The following is a 15000-nucleotide window of genomic DNA, read 5'->3' as shown; positions in this document are numbered from 1 at the left end:
TTTTTCTATTAGGGTTAGTCATAAATCTTAGTAAAGGTGCTAGGATGTTTGTTTTTCCATAAGTTAAGTAAAGGGAAGACATTCCGAAAGCTCCTACATCCCCAGTATTCTTTAAATTTGTATTTTCACCGTTGATATTTTGTCAGGCATTTATTTATTCAATTTGTCATTATATAGCTAGAAGTATTTTAAAAACTCTAGAACAAACCTTGATAGATTTGTGAAAGTTTAAAATTTCCTAATTTGACCATTGTTTTGATTTTTGGTCGCCATTTTGATTTGTTAAGTATTGAAAGGTAGTGCAAAGCAGTCCGAGAGTTGTATTTTTCTATTAGGGTTAGCTCGAGAGGTTAGTCATAAGTCTTATTAAAGGTGCTAGGGTGTTTGTTTTTCCACAAGTTAAGTAAAGGGGAGACATTCCGAAAGCTCCTACATCCCCAGTATTCTTTGTTGTTTTGTTTTTAAGGGTTTTACGGCGCTTGCAACACATTTAGGTTAAATCAGCGCCAGTAAAAAGGAAGAAAATGGTATAGTAAAAAGTTCTAGAATTACAATTAAAGCACCCAAGAAAAAGTAAGACAAAGGGGAACTGAGAACAAATAGGGATCAGATGTAGATTCCAAGAGCATACCACCAATGTACTTAGTTTGAAATCACCTACAAGTCTCATCCAGACACAAGCACAAAATCCAACAAAGAGGAACACACTCATATGCTTAAATTATACATTCAAAATAAAAATAATACATAACAGAGAGATGATTTACAAGGAAAAAAATACCATCTCCCAAAACAATAACTATGCATTTGACTGTTTCCCTCCCAGCTAGGATTCCGGCCAGTGCCAGGACAAAACCATGTAATCTCATTCCGAGACAAAGACAGAAAGCAAGTTGGAAAACATATATAAGGGGATAGAAGACACAGTATGTACCTCCCTGCCCGCTATGGGAGGTCAGGATTCCCACCCAACCAGTATTCTTTAAATTTGTATTTTCACCGTTGATCTCTTGTCAGGCATTTATTTATTCAATTTGTCATCATTTTTTTTCTATTAGGGTTAGCTCGATATCGGAGTATATTTTTTTCTATTAGGGTTAGTCATAAGTCTTAGTAAAGGTGCTAGGATGTTTGTTTTTCCATAAGTAAAGTAAAGGGGAGACATTCCGAAAGCTCCTACATCCCCAGTATAATGTATTCACTTAATGTAAATGTTGCTGCTCGAAGCTTGAAGAAATAAATAATCATGTGAACTTGAATGTAAGCAAGGTTCAGTTTAATTACAAAAACAGATCAAATGAACGTTTCAGTTTTCCCCTTTATCAACAAAACAGGATGAATGAAACACCAAAGATGAATGAGATAATGTGGTAGTGGCGTAGTTAAGATGAATAAACAAAACATTGGTTGGCAGGAAATTAGTATGCTCATTTGTAAGGAAGCACGAATTAAAACAGAATGCTAGATATTTCTAAAAAGGTGAGCAAATAATTAAGTGAAAAGAGGGGAGGCGGGGAGGAACTGTGTAATGCAGTTTAGAAAGTGAAATATAAAAACATGTAGAATGTTGTTGGAAGATAAATACAATGGAATTGAAAATCCTTTCTTAAAAAAATATAGTCTAGCCTTGTGGAGAACATTGTGCCATTTGAGTCAATAAAAAAAAATTACACAGCGCACAACTCTACTGAAAGATTTGAAAATTAGAAATGTACTTTTTACAGATAATTTGATTTCCTTTTATAATTTAAAGTCAGTGGAGGTGCATAAAAACGGTGCCAAACGCCACCAAACATGATCACCAGAGTACTGTACTGTAACTGTAAGGTAAGTTCTCGATCCCAGGATCGTCTTTCAACTCTGCTCACGTCTGCTACTTCAGGTTTATTTTCGCAGTTGATTTTATTACCACAACCTGTTTTCATACACGGACAACTATATGTTGCTGTGTCACGGGTCAGAGGCTATTGCGGCTTACACTTCATGTTGGGCCACACATAAAAATCAACAGAGGATGTACCAAGTTACACAGACAACGTTGTTTACCAATATGCCCTCATTAAATAATGGTGGGTATAATATCGAATGGAAATAGTTCATTCCCCGCGAAATTGCAGGCTTTTTACTAGTAATAATAATTTATTATCATTATTATCATTAATATGATTATCATTTTAAAAATTATTTATGCACCAATCTCAATGCTTGAATGACTTTTCATTGTTGTTGTTCCATTTTGTCCCTCACAGGAATCATCCACAGTGATGTAAATGACAGAAATGCGTTGGCAGAGAAGATAACAGACTCCGCCCCCTGCCAAAAGGGGAAAACGTCATCCTGCCAGGTATGTTTGGATGGCAACTACAAGATCTCCAGCATCATCGACTTTGGAGACCTAACCTACTCCCTCCACATCTACGAATTGGCCACAGTGGTGTGTTATCTCATGTTAAACAAAGAATTGGATCCCCTAGAGGTTGGGGCAACTGCCATGGCGGGATATTTAGAGCACATGCCTCTTCCTAGGAGTGAATTGATTCATCTGCACACATGCGTGTGTGCCAGAATGGCCATGTCGTATGTTTATGGCCAGGTTGCCCTGGCTGATGATGAAAGCAACGCTGAATACACTCAGTTCTACGCTGCCCGATGTTTGCCGATGGTTGAATATTTGTGGAAATTTTCAGACACAGAATTCTTAGATAAATTGCTGGAAATAAGTGGTGCAGTATTATAACAAATTCTATGCTTTACATTTCAACATTTCTTGTGTGTGTGTGTGTGCAGCTTTGTGGTCTTATGGTATCACTTGTTCAATGTCATCGAGTTAAACTTTAAAATAAAAAAAACGGAGCTTTTACATTGCGCAATAGCCACTAAACATGCTCAAAGTGCTTTGTTTTGTTTGTTTTCTTTTTAAAGGTTTTACGGCGCTTGTTTTTGTTTGTTTTTAAGGGTTTTACGGCGCTTGCAACACATTTAGGTTATATCAGCGCCAGTAAAAAGGAAGAAAATGGGATAGTCGAAAGTTCTAGAATTACAATTAAAGCACCCAAGAGAGAGTAAGACAAAGGGGAATTGGGAACAAATAGGGATCAGATGTAGATTCCAAGAGCATACCATCAATGTACTTAGCTTGAGATCACCTATAAGTCTCATCCGGACACAAGCACAAAATCCAACAAAGAGGAATACACTCAGATGCTTACATCATACATTAGAAATAAATATAATAATACATAACAGAGAGATGATTTACAAGGAAAAAAATATCATCTCTCAAAACAATAACTATGCATTTGACTGTTTCCCTCCCAGCCAGGACTCGGGCCAGGGCCAGGACAAAACCAAGTAATCTCATTCCAAGACAAAGACAGACAGCATGTTGGAAAACAGATATAAGGGGATAGAAGACACAGTATGTACCTCCCTGCCCGCTATGGGAGGTCAGGATCCCCACCCAGTACGGCGCTTGCAACACATTTGGGTTATATCAGCGCCAGTAAAAAAGAAGAAAATGGGATAGTAAAAAAGTTCTAGAATTACAATTAAAGCACCCAAGAAAAAGTAAGGCAAAGGGGAACTGGGAACAAATAAGGATCAGATGTAGATTCCAAGAGCATACCATCAATGTACTCTGAGACCACCTATAAGTCTCATCCAGACACAAGCACAAGATCCAACGAAGAGGAATACACTCAAATGCTTACATTTCATTATACATTAAAAATAACAAATATAATAATACATAACAGAGAGATGATTTACAAGGAAAAAAATATCATCTCCAAAAACAATAACAATGCATTTGACTGTTTCCCTCCCAGCCAAGGACTCCGACCAGGGTCGGGACAAAACCCAGCAATCCCACACTAAGACAAAGACAGAAAGCAAATTGAAAGCTATAAGGGGATAGAAGACATAAGTACCTCCCTGCCCACTGTGGAGGTAGAGAACCTGTGCTTTTCAAGCCAACAATAACGCATAACATGTAGGATGAGGCACGGCTCTTGTTATGCGATAATACCATTTTTTTACACCGACTGAGGCAATGCTGTTAGTGGCCAGGTACTCATTTTACACTGAGTATGGTGAGTGAATATGAATAAAGAGCCCTTTCCAAGGACTCAACTATGCACCACTCAGAGCAGGACTTGAATCCAGGAACTTCCAATCTGAAGGCGAGTGTCATATACAGATTGACTCAGTGAGAAGCTGTTTGTTTTTATTTGTTTTTAAGGGTTTTACAGCGGTTGCGACATATTTAGGTCATTTCAGCACCAGTTAAAAGGAAAAAAATAGGACAGTAAAAAGTTATGGATTTACAATCAAAAGCACAGAAGAAAAGAAGATAAATGGAAATGGCACAAATAGGGAACTGATGTAAATTCCAAGAGCGCACCATTGTGCATGGTTTGAAATCACCTATTTTGTTTTTTTTTTAAGGGTTTTACGGTGCTTGCAACACATTTAGGTTATATCAGCGCCAGTAAAAAGGAAGAAAATGGGATAGTCGAAAGTTCTAGAATTACAATTAAAGCACCCAAGAAAGAGTAAGACAAAGGGGAATTGGTAACAAATAGGGATCAAATGTAGATTCTAAGAGAATACCATCAATGTAATTAGTCTGATATCACCTATAAGTTTTATAAGTCTCACCCAGACACAAGCACAAGATCCAACAAAGAGGAATACACTCAAATGCTTACATTACATTAACATTAAAAATAACAAATATAATAATTCATAACAGAGAGATGATTTACAAAACAATAACTATGCATTTGACTGTTTCCCTCCTCCCAGCCAAAGACTCCGGCCAGGGCCAGGACAAAACCAAGCAATCTCATACCAAGACAAAGACAGAAAGCATGTTGGAAAACAGATATAAGGGGATAGAAGACACGGTAAGTACCTCCCTGCCCACTGTGGAGGTAGGGAACCCCACCCAGTGAGATCACATAAAAGTCTCATCCTGACACAGGCACAGGTCCACACTAAGAGGAATACACCCAAATGTTTACAAATCATATGTACAAAAAAAATAGATACAATACATAACAGAGAGATGTTTTACATCTCCCAAAACTATAACTATACATTCTACTTTTTTCCCTCCCAGCCAAGGACTCGGGTCAAAGTCAATATGAAACTAAGTAATTTCATTCCAAGACAAAGACAGAAAGCAACTGGAAAACAGATAAAGGGGGATAGAAGACGCAGTAAGTACCTCCCTGCCCACTATGGGAGGTCAGGAACCCCACCCAGAGTGAGAAGCTGTACAATAAAATATATACTGTATAGTGAAAATAAGATGCTAGAAACTGAGGCCTGTACAACGTAATGAACAAAATATGAATACTTAACAGCTTCAAAAAAAAAAAACAAAAAAAAAAACAAGATACCTACCAAACACGGAATGTTTTGGGCTCAAAATCCTTCTTCAGCCAACCAACAACAAAAAAACAATGAAAATGAAATGAAAATATAAATACATTACTAAAAAAAACAACAGGTCAATGGCATAATGTATTTCTGTTTTCATTGCTTTTTGTTGCATGCTGGTTATTTAGTAATGAATTTATGTTTTGTTTTTTTGTTGTTGGCTGAAGAATGGATTTGAGCCTGAAACGTTCCTAGTTTGGTGTTTTGCTCTTTTAAAAAAAAATAAAAAAATAACTATCAGTACATAACAAAGAGATGATTTACAAGGAAAATAAATATCACCTGACAAAACTAACACCATATATCAGCATGGGCGCCAGCAGGAAGAAGTGCTGAAACCTGAAACTAAAATCTTGACACTTTGCCAAACCTGAAAATGTTCCTACTGAAAATGCGGCCTAAACTTTACTCTTATTTCATCACCGTTTTTATACCATTATTAAATGATTACACTGCAAACATATTGACACAATGAGGAAATTAATTTGATTTTAAAACCAACTTATAATACTAATACATAGTGAAGTACTCACAGTGCAGTTGTCTCTCTCTTGGGGAGCCAAAGAACAGAGAGAGACATTTTTTGAAAAATTTACTCACAACACTGAAACCGGAGGTATTTGACTTCGAGATATTGCGAAACCGGAATTCCGTCATGAACCGGAAAACTGGCACCCATGCATATCTGACTGTTTCCCTCTCAGTCAACGACTCTGACAAAGGCCAAGACAAAACCAAGCAATCCCATTCCAAGACAAAGACAGAAAAGAACTTGGAAAACAGATGTGGTGTGGGATAGAAGAGATACAGAAAATGACCTCCTGCCTACCATGGGATGTCAAAAGATCCCATTCAGGTTGTGAGTCTTGACAGAGAAATGTCAAGAATATGTTATAAAAAACAAATCAACAACTCACAAAGGTCTTTACCATCTGTAACTTTTATTTCATATCTTGGACTATTTAACGCCCTTATAATGAGTTTGAAAAAAACAAACACCAAAAAAAAAAAAAAAAATCAACTAACAATGATCATGACCCTCAACTTTTAATTCATACCTAGGACTATTTAACGCCCGTTGTATGAGTAAAAAAAAAGAAGAAGAAATCAACTAACAATTTTTACCATCTACAACTCATCATGCGAGTCAAAAAGATGATTAAATCAACAAACAATTTTTACTGTCTACAACTTTTACTTCAAACCTAGGACTATTTAACGCCCGTCGTACGATTCAAAAAGATGATTAAATCAATTAACAATTTTACCATCAACAACTTTTACTTCATACCCTGGACTATTTAACGCCCATCATATGAAAAAGTTAAAAAGAAAAAGTTTGGCATTGACATATTTTTGAGTTAAGGACCTTTTGCACACACATATTCTATAGTAAATAACAGTACTGAATTTTATCGGCTCTCAAAAACATATGAATGAGGCTTGAACATTCCAAAAGTAAGACGTATGCATAATAATAATCGTACAGAAATATGAGAAAATGAATATGAAATTTAAAAATAAATTTTAAAAACACAATAACAAAAACCAGACACACACAGAGAAAAAGTGAATCACAACATCAATGTAAAATTGATCAGTAACACCAAAATCTCTAAATCTAGGTAAATGTAATAACATTGAAAAAGTCATTAAGTTCGACAATTACATGAAAATTATTGGGTTTTTAAAGAAATAAATCACATGAAGAAAAAAAGCAGTTGAATATGCGTGGAATTGGACTTGTGTAATGTACATTAGAATATTGCAATCGATACAAACAATGAATGAATCCATTTCCTATAACTTTGGTAAGGCTATAGTCTAAAGGGTTGGAGAGGGGGGGTGAGATGTTTCTACTCAGAGTGTGTCATATTATAAAATGTAATTGATTATCATCATCATCATCAATATTTTAACACGTTTCCTTTAAGCTGGCCAATAAAACACCATTGCAATTTATTTGACTGGATTTAGCCAATTTTTCAGCGCAGAGGAAATTGAGAACAGACAATTTTCTACACAAGAAAATAAAAAGTTTATAAAAGTTCAAAGGAAAAAGAAATTCAGAGTAGTCAAGAAATTAAGTCTATTTTGTCTCTAATGATTGAGCACATTTTCAATATTTTTGCATTTTTCAAAACTGGTGAAGACACTACTTTAATGTTATTACTTCTTTACTTAATATTTTTTTTTTAATTTTAGGATTCCAATTGCGACATCTGAATCTCAGAGAATATGAGCCAATATCATTTGCTGTTCTAAAGCAGATAATTAAACTGATCATGTTATCCAGGTCATTTATATAAAGAAGTACATTCAACTTGTATATATTTTAATTAATTTTTATAGAACTTTTTGATGACGTAATTTAGTTGAAGGAAAATAAAATACTCTTTTTTAAAGTGCTCAACACACACCCACTTCTTCCAATGTCCAACCCAAACTCCTAAACAAAAAAAGAAAACAAAATGAAAAAAACAAATAAAAGAAACAAAAAAACCCACAAACTTTGAAACAAAAATTGTAGCCAAATTTTTAAAACAGGTATTATGCCAGAGTGACCCCAGACACTGAAAATTCGATTTCAAGACTAAAACATAAAATTTAGAGTGAAATTAAATTATGCTCTTTGTTGAAAGATGTCGCAATTCTGATTATTTTGACTTTGAACTAAACTTTCCTCATCTGGAATTCAGCGTGTTTGTTTTGTTTGTTTTTAAGGGTTTTACAGCGCTGCAACACATTTAGGTCATATCAGCGTCAGTAAAAAGGATGAGAATTGAATAGTAAAAACATTCTAGATGTACAATTAAAAGGACTTGAGAAAAAAGTAAGACAAAGGGCAATGGTTCAATCAGAGAACAGATGTAGTTTCCAAGAGCACACCAATAGTGTACTTAGTTTGAGATTACCAAAATGTTTCACCCAGAAACCAGCACAACATCCAACTAAGAGGAATACACTCAAAATAATTACAAATCATATGTAAAAAATAAAAAATAACTACATGACAGAGAGATAATTTACAATGAAAAAAAATATCATCTCCCAAAACTATAACTAAACATTCAACTTTTTCTCTCCCAGCCAAGGATTCCGGCCAGGGTCAGGACAAGACTTAATAATCTCATTCCAAGATATAGATGGAAAGCAATTGAAAAACAGATACAGAGGCATAGAAGATACAGCACGGTACCTTCCTGCCCACTATGGGAGAATTCGGTGTGCAAGAATCCAACAAGGACTGTACCAGATGAATGCAATTCACAGATAAAAGTACATTTAAAGTAAGAACAACTAGAAATCATCGATAGCCTGGTCCACGTGGATTCCCCTGTCAGCCATGGCCTTTTTCTTGCGCTCTTGTTCGGCCTCATGCTCCATTTGCTGCTCTCTCTGAAGTTCTAAGATGGTGTCAATGTTCACTTGCTGGAGAGGGAGATTGTGTTCATTCTCCAAGTCCTGGAATTTGACAATGGAAAAGAATTTTAAAAATCATATTAATATTATTCAATAAAAATATACCTAAAAACTATTTTACATTAAATCTTTTTTTAAAAAACAAACAAACAAACAAAAAATATAAATAAATAAATAATTTTTTTTTTTTTGTTTGTTGCTTTAGGTCTCTTCCAACACAATTGAGGTTATATGAGAGACCGCTGAAACAAAAAAACAAGCAATCTAACAAAAATAGTACAAATGTAAATCAAAATCATAACCTAAAGATATCATAAGCTAAATTATAAATAACCAAGAACAAACAGGCAGAAGATTTACAGAAAAAAAAATATCCCCTGTCAAAAATACAATCACAAACCAAAGAAGCAGGATAGGCTAGTAAAGAGAAGAAGAAACGACATCACTATCGGATCGTACACCCATGCGAACATCATAGGTATATTATTCAAGGGTGATGCTCCCATCCAACCACCCGCCTAATTTAAGGAAAAAATACCCCCAAAAAATCCCAAAATTAAAAAAAAATCTACATTAGTCTGTAGTAGTAGTAGTAGTAGTAGTAGTAGTAGTAGTAGTAGTAGTAGTAGTAGTAGTAGTAGTAGTGGTGGTAGTAGTAGTGGTTGTTCTTCTTCTTCTTATCATTATTATTATTATTATTATTATTATTATTATTATTATTATTATTATTATTATTATTATTATTATTATTATTATTATTATTATTATTATTATTATTATTATTACTAAGAATTAAAAATTCGTAATTTTCCATAAAATTTCGTATTTGGCCATGAAATTTGTCTAAAATTCGTAAAATTAAGAAATATTCATAAGATTCGGCTGGTATGTTAATACAATTTAATGAGAACTACTCATAAAAATGGCTGGGGAAAGACAAAAACAATAGAGTTGAATGACGTCAATTTCGTTATATCTAGAGACATCAAGGCTCTCAAGTTTTCTAAAGTTTTTCTTTAAAAAAAAAAACAAAAAAACTTGAGCTTTTATATAGTGCTAATTCCACTAAACATGCTCAAAGTCAAAGCGATGTACAAGGGGTCCCTGACCAACAGCAAATCGTAACATTTAGAACGAGACATGAAGACTGTTAGGAGATATTACAAGTTTTTCCGACAGAGACAATGCTGTTAATGGCCAGGTAGTCATTTTACACCTGAGTACAGTGAGAGAATGTGAATAAAGAGCCTTTTCCAAGGACTCAACTATGCATGGAGGGAGGCTCGAACCCATGACCTTCCTATCCAAAAGCGAGTGTCGTGCCACAAGACCACATAGCCGGACAAACATGACCTTAACTTGCCTTATTACTGAGTACAATATAATCAACTAACACTATTAACCACATGTCTTTTACCTTTGATATTAAAGAGACCTGCATTGTTTGAAATCTTGTCTATTGAAAAAAAAAAAAAAAGTTTTTACTCACAACTTCACCGAGCAAGACAACATTTTCTCCTCGAACAATAAAGATTCCTCTGGGAATATCACCGTACTTCTTCCCTACATGGATGCGTTCAATGGTTCGGTGAAGAACAAGATTTGCTGCCAAAATTTTTTTTTAAAAAAGTAAAAGGATATGATAAAAAGAAAACAAATCATGAGTTGTATTCAAAACTTTAACCAATGTAATCCTTTGTATCTTTGGACTAACGACAACTCACTAGGAGGTGCACTTATCTAAAAATGACATCAAAATACAAGTCATGGACAGACACCATATCACGGAGCATATTGAGAGGTCTGATATGTTAAAACTTTTAAACATTACCTTAAAACCATTTAAAGATGTCATTTAAAATACATTTTGTGTAATGCACCCCCTTTTTAAATGTAGAAAGTCTTTTAGCAATATTTACGCACCTGAATAAAAGTTCTTAATTTCATTTTACCATTACCATCACAGACCACCCACACAAACTCCCATAAAAAATACCATTATTCCAAATTTGAAAATAATAGGGTAAAGAAAGGAATTTACAAAAGTTTAATCTGTTATTGTGTCAAAAAACATTTAACAAAAAAATAAGTAGTCCTTCAGAGTCATCATCCCATGGAGCTGGAGTTTACCCCGGTTTCTGTTCTGTGAAGGAATGTGGGAAGGATTTGTCCGGGTTATAAATTTATTCTAATATACTTTCTTACCAAATTGATCAATTGTTCTCAGATAGCCAATCAAAGTCCGACCATCTCTCAAAACAACCAGAAGTTTTTCTGTTCATCACAAAATAAAGGAGGAACATTTTAAAATATGAAATTTAGCAATCTAAACCAAAACGAGAACTTGTAAAGATTCAAACTAATGATGGAGATGATAATATTAGTATTTGGTCATTGTTTTGTTTTTAAGGGTTTTACGGCGCTTGCAACACGTTTAGGTCATATCATATCAGTGCTAGTAAAAAGGAAGAACATGGTATAGTAAAAAATAAAAAAGAAGAAGAAAAGAAATTGAGCTTTTATATAGTGCAATATCCACTAAAGGTAAAGGTGCTCAAAGCACTTTACAAGGATCCCTGACCAACAGCAACATATAACATTTAGGACGGGACATGACGCCTGTTGGGCGATACATTTTTTTTTTTCAGACATAGACAATGCTGTTAACGACCAGGTACTCATTTTACACCTGAGTACGGTGTGAGAATGTGAGTAAAGAGCCTTCTCCAAGGACTCAACTATGCACTGAGCAAGGCTTTCGATCCGAAAGAGAGTGTCAAGCCACTAGATCACATAACCGCACAATAGTAGTAAAAAGTTCTAGAATTACAATTAAAGCACCCAAGAATAAGCAAGACAAAAGGGAATTGGTCAAATATAGGATCAGATGTAGATTCCAAGAGCACACAATCAGTGTATTTAGAGATCACTAAATGTCTCATCCGGACACAAGCACAGGTTCCCACCAAGAGGAACACACTCAATTGTTTACAAATCATATATATTTAAAAAGAAAAATAATACAGTGCATAAGGGAGAGGTGATTTACAAGAAAACAAATATCATCTCCCAAAACTAACTATACATTTGACTGTTTCCCGCACAGCCAGTTTATCCGCCATGGCCAGGACAAAAACCAAGTAATCTCATCCCAAGACAAAGACAGAAAGCATGTTGGTAAACAGACATAAAGGAGAATAGAAGACACAGTAAGTGCCTCTCTGCCCAATATGGGCAGTCAGTAACCCCAACCCGAGTATCTGGTGAAATTTTGGGAGGACTTGCGTAGTTTCACAGCACTTAATCTTTTAGCCATTATGGATTCTCAATTAGTTGGAATCTCCAATAAATATTACTATTTAAAGATACCCCATTTTTATAAAAACTATGATTTTTCTAATTTCCAAAACAATATGCCGAGTTGATTGTCGTTTACGATTCCAGTAAATGCCATTATAACTGTGTTTCACATCAGTTTCGGTATCGCAAGTAATAGCAAACATTATGTTTCATCAGGTTATACAAACTTTATTTGAGAAGATGTTGAGGGGGGTGTTCAGGGTTTGGTGTTCTTTTAAAAAGAAATTAAAACCTCATCTTATGAGAAGCTCACTAGATTAAATAAAAAATCCTTTTAATACGATATACATTTGTTACATCAAAATTCTCATGACAAAATATTATAATTATAATCTCCCATCATCCACCATTATTGTTAAATGTCCTGATATGATTTTTATTCAATTAATTCATGTTAACAGATATTTTTCGTCTCTGTATAATGCATATGCACGTTTTGGTGAATGTGTGTGTCTTTGTGAGGGTGTGTGTGTGTGCGCGGTTGTATAAATGGGTGTGTGTACAAAAATGTTTTTAATGATTGATGCCGTCTTGATGCTCATTGTGAAACAGAAAAATACTGTTTGTAAAGTTAAATTCAGACACCTCCTTCCACTATGTGGCATGCCCAGTTTTGAGAGACTTGAATTATATACGTTCACGAATGCACAAGAGCAGGTAAAAGGCTGTAAAAGCCTACATAAATCTGGACTTATATCATATCATATATCATATCATATCAATGATGTTTTACAATTTTGTGCGCCTAGAGTTGTTTTGTCAACGGGATTGGGCGCTATACAAATAAACTTTATTATTATTATTATTATTCTTTGGACGTGCTGTGAAACTACGGAAGTCCTTCCGAAAATTTTACATGATGACAATAATGATGATATTCTTATTCTTATTTTATCATCTTATACTTGAAAGAATTTTATTTTGTTGATCATTGATGAATTATAAAAATGTTGAAGGGGTAATATTAATAATATAGGCCTGGGCTTGGTGCACTACTATAGTCAGGTTTTGGGCTTGATTTAACATTGGTGTACTGTACTGTAGTACTGTAGTGTACAATATTTTGCTTTGGCTTTACTTTGGTTTGAATAAAAGTATTTCCATTGGCGTTACCCTTGCCTTACACTTACACCAATGAACCCATTACAACTTGGATTATCATACAGGTCGTTTAAAGTTAATGGTCTTGACTTATATCTTTTTGATGATGATGGATGAGATTCGTTGAGTTGAATCTGTTTCAGTTTCATCAATAAATACCAACTCAACTCCCACTCCCAATGCCAATATTCAACTTCAACAATATCAACCGAGAAGTCTTTCAAAGTAAAATTACAATACAATGTTATTGAGATGCTAAGAAAAGCGACTATCTCTTTTACTATTGAAGCTACAATCAGTTGAACTACAGACCAATTGGCCGACGATTGCAAATCGAATCACGATAGCGATGGCCATGCCACCAATCCATGGCCGTGGCCATGGGTGGTGCACGATTGACTCAAATAATTCGATTAGTTGCAATCTGAAGCGGGAATACAACCCAAACACAACAAATCTCCTTACTGTCAATTTCTTCCACAAGACTTGCTGTTCCTGGAAGATAACTGCTCATTGTTGATGAATGTTGTTACTGACGATAATAAATAAATGGTGACTGTGGCTGGTTCACGAGTTTCACTCCACCATTTTTGTTTACAAAATGATTTTGTTCCGATCCCTATTTTGAAGTTTGAAGATTGAAAGCATTCAGTCCATAAAACTAGTAGATTTGATCAAAACAAAAACAAAAACGTAACGTCCACCTCCACAATCAGCAGTAGCCATTGAGGTCTTAGTAGCAGTTAACGATTAAGAATATTTGTCCTCAGAGTCTTTGGACATATCGTTTTTTTTTCCACGTCGTTCGTTGTAGGTTGGGAACGTTATCGTTAACTTGACTACACCAACACCACTGTCATCATCAATCACCGTGATCATCAGCACTCAGCAGTACCCTACGTTGTCCTGTCTTTCAAAAAAAAAAAGCCAAGCGATGTTACACGTTGTCAGTGGCCGAATGCGTGACAGCGCTTAACACAAATCTCCTCACTCGACTCGGGAGTGAATGAGTACCTGGTTATAGAGATTTCTAAAATAATTTTTTCATCTTCCTCGAAGTCATGTGATTTAGATCCTTTACTAACTAATATTTTGAAATTATGTCTTCCTGAATTGATACCTTGCATAACTTATATTATAAATCAGTCACTTATCTCAGGACAAGTCCCAGATATCTATAAACATGCAATTGTAAAGCCTCTCATAAAAAAGCAAAATCTCGATGTAAATGACCTTAGTAACTACCGTCCCGCCATTTCTTTCTAAAATCCTTGAAAAAGTTGTACTCAGACGTCTTTCACAACATCTCCATGAAAACAATCTATGGGAAAAATTTCAGTCAGCTTATCGTTCTTACCACAGCACAGAAACTGCTCTGTGTTGTGTTGCGAGTGATTTGCTTGATGTTTTAGATAAAGGTTCTGTTTCTCTTCTGACATTGTTAGACCTTTCGGCGGCGTTTGATACTATTGATCACGGTATTCTCATTAAACGACTTAATATAACTTTTGGCTTGTCTGGAACTGTCTTGCAGTGGTTTGAATCTTATTTAGATGGCAGAAAGCAACAGATTATGATTTTAGATAAACTTTCTCGTCAACATACATTGTCTTTTGGTGTTCCTCAAGGCTCTGTTTTGGGTCCAATTCTTTTGTTTTGTATACTTCTCCA

At 35.0% G+C, this 15000-nt stretch overlaps 2 protein-coding genes across 6 annotated transcripts in view; one reads left to right on the top strand and one right to left on the bottom strand.

The window, feature by feature from the left end:
- The window catches only part of LOC144965075 (hydroxylysine kinase-like), a 38734-nt gene extending 35853 nt beyond the window's left edge, over nucleotides 1-2881 (top strand). For all 5 annotated transcript variants that reach the window (XM_078899989.1, XM_078899984.1, XM_078899985.1 and 2 more), the window contains one exon: nucleotides 2250-2881. In XM_078899989.1, the coding sequence (XP_078756115.1) occupies nucleotides 2250-2737 (488 nt within the window). In that variant the 3' untranslated portion in view covers nucleotides 2738-2881. The remainder of the gene's footprint in view (nucleotides 1-2249) is intronic.
- A 3488-nt stretch (nucleotides 2882-6369) lies between these two features.
- On the bottom strand, nucleotides 6370-14098 carry LOC144965076 (U6 snRNA-associated Sm-like protein LSm1). Its single transcript, XM_078899990.1, has 4 exons — nucleotides 13795-14098; nucleotides 11074-11142; nucleotides 10358-10473; nucleotides 6370-8910 (listed from the first exon to the last, which is right to left on the bottom strand). The coding sequence occupies exons 1-4, from the start codon at nucleotides 13841-13843 to the stop codon at nucleotides 8746-8748; spliced, it is 399 nt and encodes a 132-aa protein (XP_078756116.1). The 5' UTR covers nucleotides 13844-14098; the 3' UTR covers nucleotides 6370-8745.
- Between the last annotated feature and the right edge of the window lie 902 nt (nucleotides 14099-15000).

This window comes from Berghia stephanieae, chromosome 2 (assembly GCF_034508935.2).
Source record: "Berghia stephanieae isolate SIO BIC M18660-M18661 chromosome 2, UCSD_Bste_1.3, whole genome shotgun sequence".
NCBI classification, from domain to species: domain Eukaryota; kingdom Metazoa; phylum Mollusca; class Gastropoda; order Nudibranchia; family Aeolidiidae; genus Berghia; species Berghia stephanieae.
Note: the sequence above shows the minus strand (reverse complement) of the source record. Positions and strands in the feature narration are given on the sequence as shown.